At 51.5% G+C, this 7,743-nt stretch overlaps 1 protein-coding gene across 1 annotated transcript; it reads right to left on the bottom strand.

Annotated features, from left to right (window-relative positions):
* Positions 1–471: 471 nt before the first annotated feature.
* Positions 472–7,000, bottom strand: AQP2 (aquaporin 2 (collecting duct)). Its single transcript, XM_006900251.1, has 4 exons — positions 6,600–7,000; positions 3,489–3,653; positions 2,219–2,299; positions 472–682 (listed from the first exon to the last, which is right to left on the bottom strand). The coding sequence occupies exons 1-4, from the start codon at positions 6,963–6,965 to the stop codon at positions 473–475; spliced, it is 822 nt and encodes a 273-aa protein (XP_006900313.1). The 5' UTR covers positions 6,966–7,000; the 3' UTR covers position 472.
* Between the last annotated feature and the right edge of the window lie 743 nt (positions 7,001–7,743).

Raw genomic sequence — 7,743 nt, forward strand, 5'->3', positions numbered from 1 at the left:
TCAAAGCTGGTGGCTGTGCATTCCAGGCTCCCCAGCTCTGAGGGCAGGCTCTTCAGACGTTCCCTGCCCTCCTCCAGCACTGAGACTTTCTCACAAGCTGCTCTGGTCTCCAGCTCCTCTCCAGGCCCAGGTTTGATCTCTCACAGTCGACAGACACTCTCACACTCAACAGCCCTAATTCTTAAGTTTCTGCGTTTTTGCTCCCAGACCCCGTGCCCCCCACCCTACTCATAGCTCCTCAGCGGCGAGCCGCGTTCTAGAAGCAGCTTTGCACCGGGACCAACTTCTGACGTGGGGGAGAAAAGGAACAGGCGGGCCCTTCCACTTCAGGGCCCTGGAAGGGAGGTGGGTGTCCCCAAGCCTGGGACGCAACCTCCAGCCGCACAGGCGATCACTCTGAGCTCCGCTGATCCTCCCTCCGTCTGTCTGTCCGTCCGTCGGTCTGGAGGCCCTTGAGGCCTGGGCTGTACGCTCAGGCCTTGCTGCCGCGCGGCAGGCTCTGCGGTGAGTGCAGCTCCACCGACTGCCGCCGCCGCACCTCGCGCTCCTCCCAGTCGGTGTCTGGCTCCAGCCCTTTGAGCACCGCCAGGCGCTCCGCCATGCTCTTGGAGTGCGGGAACAGGACGTAGTTGTAGATGAGGGAGCCCAAGATGGCACCGACCAGGGGTCCGATCCAGAAGACCTGGGGGCGAGAGGAGAGGTCTGGGCACCAAGCGCAGGGAGGGCGGGTCTCCATTCCCTGGCCTGGCCCCTTCCCTCACCAGGCTGAAGCATGGGGCCAGGAGGTGGGTGCGGGGCACACATGGCCAATGAACCCCTTATTCCAACCAAGCTTGCAATACACAGTGTGGGCCCAAGGATGTTCTTCTCTCTCCATTTATGGGCACCTTTGAAGTGGAAAGGGTGTCACACACGTTAATGCACTGTAATAAAGCACTTCTTCATGTGGTTAGTGATGGAGTACTTGCCCTGGTGGGGCAAGCACCGCTGCTACCTGCTACATGGAGTCAATTCCAATTCAGTGACCCGATAGCACTGAGTAGAACTGCCCAACAGTTTTCAAGGCTGGTGGCTTAGTGCTAAGAATTTGCACTGCCAACCCAACGGTCCTTGGTTTGAATCCACCAGCTGCTTTGTGGGCAAGGTCCTCTCCAGAGATTTATTTCCCCTGAAAATCTGCTGGAGGGTCAGCTATGAGTCGATTCCAAGTTGATGGTAAACAACAACAACAACAACGACAACAATCTTTATGGAAGTTCTGGCTGAGCAGTCCATTAACTTGGAGTTTGAACCGTGTAACCTCCCATTAGCAGCACAGCTCTTACTCACTGCACTTTCTGGCATTTTGCTACTCAGTGGGGTCTCCAGGAAAGGCCTGGTGATCTACTTCTAAAAAAAACCGCCACTGAAAACTCTAGGGAGCACACCTTTACACTGACACACGCTGGCCACCATGAGTCAGAATCAACAATTGATGGAAATTGCTTGGTAACTGGGCATGACAACACCCGGTGCAGGGGAATGTGTGTCAGTGTGGTGACGAGGGTGTGAGCTCCGAACGACCTGTGAACACAGACACGGTTCTTAACCTTCCTGTGCTTCAATTTCCTTTCATTAGAAATACCTACCTCCTCAGGTTGTTGTGAAGATTAAAGGAGCTATTTTTGCAAAATACTTAGAAAATGGCCTAGCATACATATCTTATTCACTAGATAAGTGATTAATCATAAAATAATTGTTAGTGATAAGAAGCTGTGCTGTGATCTCAAAGGCACACGGTTCGAGTCCACCAGCTGCTCTGAGGGAGGAGGATGGGCAGTGTCCCCCCCCATATGATTTACTGCCTCTGAAAACCCTCTGGTGGGTCAGCAATGGGTCAGTTCTGACTCAGTAGCACACAACAATAACAATGATAAAGAAATAAATGTACTGACTTCTAGGTGCCCGGCAGTGCGCGCTCTGTTTTACACGGACAATCTCACTTGATCTTCTCAGGAAACCAAGAAGGAAGAAGCCTGCTCTTATCCTTTTACAGACGTGGAAAATTGAGTCTTTGGCATCAGACTGGAGAGGTGAAGCCCAGAGCTTTGTAGGGCCCTAGCACGAGTATGAGAGGTTTGGGGTGCATCTGTTGAGCCTCCCACCCCATCCTGGATCACCCTTGTTCTTTTTCTGAGTTGTATTTCTGGGGAGGCGGTAGGGAGGGTTCAGTCATTACCCAGTGGTCATCAAACTTGCCGACGATGACAGCCGGACCCAGGGATCGAGCAGGATTCATGGAGCAGCCAGTGTAGTGGATCTACAATGGGAGGTGGGGGCCAGGGAGAAAAGAGAGATGACGATAAGGTGGGGAGTCCTTGACCCCAATGCATGAGCTCAGCCTGTCTAAGGGAGATGAGACAAATCAAAGGGAATTGATGCAATGGACAATTAAATGAAAAACTCATTGCCCTCAAGCCAGTGCCGACTCACAGCTGACCCTGTAGCAGGTTTTCCGAGGCTATGAATCATATAGAAAGATATTGTCTTCTTTTTCGATCACCAGAGAGGTGCCACCTTTGGGTTTACAGTACAACTCCCAACAGTCTATGTCACCAGAGCTCCCCAGAGATAATTAAGGTCATGTTGTATTTTCAGGGCTCTATATTAATTTATCTGGAAGTACAAGTGGCATCCACTTCCTAAACAACAATCCTCTGGAAACTCCACGAACTTTGATAAATGTCAATAGTTGTAGAAAAGCTTCAGGCCTTTTGTTCATAGGGTCCGTATGAGTCGTGCTCGTCTCGATGGCAGTCAACAACAACAACATATTGATTTAAAAGAGTTCTAATGGTCTAGTGGAAGGAGCTGCACTGTCAGTCTAAAGGTGGTTGTTGTTGTGTGCCATTGAGTTAGCACTGACTCATAGCTGATCCTCCAGCAGATTTTCAGAGGCAGTTAATCGCATGGAAGGGGATTGCCCCTTCTTCTCCCATGAAGCAACTTGTGGATTCGAATTGCACATTTTTAGGATTGCAGAGCAGATTAGCAATCTCTTCCTGTGCTATTTACTAACTCTGAAAACCCACTGGAGAGTCAGCTATGGATCTAACTCCCCGGTACACAACAACATAGTCATTTGAGAGAGTTACCTGTTAACCCAAAGACAGGTGGTTCGAAGCCACCAGCTGCTCTATGGGAGAAAGATGGGCAACTCCTCCTGTGCGATTTATTACCTCTGAAAACTGAGGGTCAGCTATGAGTTGTTTCTGACTTGATGGAACAACAACAACAACATATTAATTTGAGGCCAGAATGACAGCTGCCTGCTGGAGTGTACCGAGTTTTAAGCCACTCTGTGGAATGTCATCCTCTCTGTCCTGTGAGTTCTGTTTTCTCTACAGACACATTTGTGTCTTGCACTTTTGAGATTCTGTGTGTCTATTTCTAGAGTGGTTTATGTGACTGTTCTTCTTGAGAGACTGAAGGCAATGGCTACGACTTACCCCCAGGAGGTGGCCCAGGGTCACAGAGAAGCCGATGGAGAGGGCGGGGGTGCCCAGGTTGTCTCCACGGCGGTCATCGGTAGAGGCGAAGATGCAGAGCACCAGCTGCAGGGTCAGGAAGAGCTCCACAGTCACAGCCTGGCCAGCTGTTGTGTTGTTGTTGAGCTGAGGACAGAGAGGGAGTGCAGGGGAGACATTGAGGACAAGCCCCATCCTGGCTCTATTCCTGTTCATTTGTTTGTGGTAGAGAATCCTTGGAGGCCCTCATCGGGAGCTGGTTTACCCAGGCTCTCCAGCCACCTTAGCTTGAGCTACTGAAGGATGCTTCTGGGCCCCAGACCAGGAGCGGGGAAATGGGTGCTAGGACCACCTGTGCCTTCCAGCCAGACATAGGAAGACCCATTAGGATTGGATGCTGAGGTTGTGTGCCTGAAGCTGTGAGATGAAAAGGACACTGTCAACTAGAGTTTCTGTTTCCTAAAGAATAAGGCTTCAGGGATATTATTAGGAGGTGCCAATCCCTGGAGAAAGACATCAATCAAGTAGTGGGTCAGCAAAAAAGATGATCTTCAATGAGATGGGTTGACGGCTGCAATAGTGGGTTTATGCACAGGTGGAGCTAACTCAAAAGTACCTAACAACAGAGAACAAGAAGTGAAGGTGTTTCCATTACAGTAGGAAGCTTTTGGCTGGGTAATAGGAAGGGCTTCTTCTCTGTCTAGGCCATAATATGCTTGTGTAATGAGAAGACTGTGGTCTTGTCTTCCTGTGGTCAAAGAAACAGGGACAGTGTCTAGAGAGTGGCATTGAGGCCGTGGTCCTAGCATGCCCCTTTTATGGTGAGTCGGGGACAGTGTCTAGAGTATCACACTGAGAAGTGGTCCTAGCATGCCCCCTCTTCGGGGGTGTCCGGTGTACAACTTGCCCCTATGCATTTCCTGTTTCCCGTGGTTTCAGTTTTGCACTGTGAGTTTGCCCCTCACTCCTCCTGCAGAAGATATGGTGTAGGTAAGGGAGCCCTCCATTGTGACGCCTCTGTGTCCACAGAGTGCCCATGGTTCCCCTTCTTTGGGTGGGAAGAGAACTTGAGGACAGGCCAAAGAGGTGCTTTTGTACCTGGGCCTCACCCAGCACCGGGTTTCTTCCTAAGTTTTACCATCCTTTGCACTACACCCTGCCCTCTGGGACTGGGCACTGTGCTGGGTGGAGCTCTGACAGCTCTTGGCTCTCATACCCCTTTCTCTGGGCCCTGCACCCACTTCCACCCCTGGATCGTAGTTGTTGAGCTGGTACCCTAAATCCTATCGTCCAATGGCAGAGCCTCTAGTGAAGGCAGCTCAAAGAATTTGGACCTTTATGATTTGTGGGATTTTATACACTTCAGTCTCAGTTTCTTCTTCTGTAAAATGGGAATCAAACACCTTACTACACAAATTCTGGAGGATGGTAGGAGGATTGGAGGTGACAAGGGCAGAGTGCCAGCTCCCTGTCTGTTGACAAATGACTGTCCTCAGGTAGATGGTGGAAACATAGCTTTGACTTCAGATAGCCACTAAGTGACATCCTTTTTGCCACTTATACTGGTTTTGTGGTTTGGGGGTAATTGGATGCTGAGCCTCAATTTACCTCTGAGTGATAGAGAGTCACAGGCTTGATCTTACAGTATGTACCAAGGAGGAAGTTACATCTGGCCTGACACAGAGCAGGTGCACATCTGGCATCTTGAGGCCAGATTGGCCTTCCCAAACCTCTCAGAGGAGACCCAGACAGCCCTGGGGTCATCCCAACTTCCCCTAGCCTCAAAGTAGGCCAGCCCTGTCACTGCCCTATGGTCAGGATTCCCCTCCTTTCCTCAAGATGGTAAATGCTAGGCAATAGCTTGAGGGGACTGCCCAGACGCTTCCCTTCTGAGACCTTCAGTAAGACTATGAGGTAATGGCTTGGGGATGGCCTGTTAGTGTCCCAAGGACCCGCTGTGAAACAAAGAGCAACCTCAGCCTGCTTCTCGAGGTTTTCTACGCCATCTTCCTGGTAAGTTTCTCTCTCTTTCTGACTGGACTCATCTTTGCTGTACATTGAACTAGTTTTTTCCCAGCTGAAGGGGCATGTTCATCATTCTGTCCACCACACTGGCCACTCTAGCGTTTTTCCCAGGCCTGGGCTCTCAGACACTTGTGTTTTTCATTCTGAAGAGGAGACTCATTCTCCAATTGAGAGAGGGTCACTTGTGTAGATGAGGAGACCACAGAGACGTGGAGGACGGAATGCACTGCAGAGACATCTAAGCCCTTATTCAGTGGCCCAAGGCAATGGGGGAACCCAGGGCCCAAAAACGACTGTCGCAGTCTGGGGTGGGGGTGAGGAGACTACCCTTCACCGCTCCCATCCCAGGAGAGGTGGAAGAAGGGAGGTGTGAGGAAGAGGGAGACAGTGTCACCCTCAGCTCCCAAAGTTGCCCAATTAGTCCCTGTAACATGTGGTCAGCATTTAGCTCACCGGCTCCAGGGACCTTCTCCAGGGTCTAGAGAGACCTTTCTCTTGGGTTCCAGGCCTTTTACTAGTATCAGCAAGCTGTGAAACTTTTACACCATAATGTCCACTCACCGAGCCTAAGCTCTTGGCAAAATAAGACTTAGAAGATGGGTTAGGAAGGAAACATTGGTCAGCTGAGAAGGTCATGGATTTGGTGGCCAAGCCCGAGTTTGAGCAGGGGAGCTGGCCATGGGGTCCAGTACACAGTAAATGCTGAGGAGCACATGGGCCCTTTCTCTGGGGTTCCATCTAGTCCAAAAAGCACTTTTGCTTTAGGGCTCCATTTCCTGGCATGTTTCAGCCCGGTCCTCACTGTAAGGCAGGCTTCACTGAGGCCTCAGTGCTGTTCTTCCTCCGGGAGGCTCAGGGCAGGAGCTACCAGCTGCCTCATTCTTCTCCTGCCTCTACTCTGACGATATTTTTCTTGTACTAATTTTCCTATGGCAGCTGTTCCTGACTTCGGCCTTGCTCTTTTCTCTTTTTCTCTCCCCTTTCAGCCCTTCACCCTCAACAGACACTCATCCTTTACACAACCCCTGATCTTCCCCATGTAGAAAGACTGAAGTTCCAGCTACTCACAGCATTGATAGCCAGGTCCCCGCGGATGTCTTCTGGCGTGAGCTTGTGGAGCAGGGCAGCTCCTGCCACAGCCCCCAGCAGCTGGGCAGCCACATAGAAGGTGGCTCGGAGAAAGGAGACATGGCAGCCCACCAGGCAGGCCACAGTCACGGCAGGGTTGATGTGAGCCCCGCTGATGTGGCCCAGCGTCTGCACCAGGGTGCCAATAGCCAGGCCAAAAGCCATGGAGATCTGCAGTACGGTGGGGATGGGGAAGGTGCTTGGCCATTTGAGGGCTGAGCCCAGGCCAAAGAAGACGAAGAGGAGCGTAGCCAGGAACTCAGAGAATACGGCCCTGGAGAAGGCTATGGAGCGAAGCTCCCACATGCTGCGGAGCCTGCCCTGGGCCAGCAGAGAGGTCTCGGGGCAGCAGGCCTGCAGCTTTCTGCTCTCTCTCTCTCAGGGTCTCTGGAAGGCTCAGTCCTGGGCATTTATAGGGTTCTTCGAGCTAGAATCTGGGCACGTGGGACGGAGGTGGAGTTTAGTCCAATACCTACCCCCTCACTCCAATGGCTGCCCCCTTCCCCCACTCCCCACTCACCTGCATGCCTATCACCCCATCTCGGCATTCACAGCTGACTAATGTTCCCCATTACTGAGCTCCAGATAAGCATTGACGTCCCGGGGTTTTCCGTGTTTGTTCCCTCTGCTATCCGAGGGCTGCTGCCCCATGGCCTCTCCCTAACCCCTTTCACTCCCCTCTAATTCTATGAAAGGGGACTCCCATGGGGGCTGTGTCCAATCCCCTCTCTCTGACTCAAAACTGTTGGCCAGTACTATGCCAACGCCTCATCAAAAATTGACCACAAAAGATGTCGAAGTGATGCCTTCTGTTGATGGCAAAGTCCTTGTGGCTGTTTGACCTCTGATTTTCCCTTCTTGGTGAGAATGGAAAACAACTGGTTGGCTCGTGACAAACATTCTAAGGCATATAAAGATTTTATTGTCTTCTTCTGTGCTTGCTTTCTTGCAGTCACTCACCCATAAAACTTTAAGCTTTCTTCTCCTCCTCCCTGGAACCAAGGCCAATGGCAGTGCCCACAGCCTGGGCACGGGGGGATGGATGCCGTGGCCACTGGGGCCCTGGCCCTGGGTGATGGAGTCA

Source organism: Elephantulus edwardii, unplaced genomic scaffold (assembly GCF_000299155.1).
Source record: "Elephantulus edwardii isolate Elephantulus edwardi_28Jun2011 unplaced genomic scaffold, EleEdw1.0 scaffold00278, whole genome shotgun sequence".
Classification (NCBI taxonomy): Eukaryota; Metazoa; Chordata; class Mammalia; order Macroscelidea; family Macroscelididae; genus Elephantulus; species Elephantulus edwardii.

Bases quoted from the DNA above. Each gene is read 5' to 3' on its own strand.
- AQP2 (XM_006900251.1), bottom strand. From the start codon at position 6,965: ATGTGGGAGCTTCGCTCCATAGCCTTCTCCAGGGCCGTATTCTCTGAG. The intron at 3,654-6,599 runs GTGAGTAGCTGG...CTCTGTCCTCAG, and splicing joins GGGACCTGGCTATCAATGCT to CTCAACAACAACACAACAGC. The intron at 683-2,218 runs GTAATGACTGAA...TCTCGCCCCCAG, and splicing joins GCAAGTTTGATGACCACTGG to GTCTTCTGGATCGGACCCCT.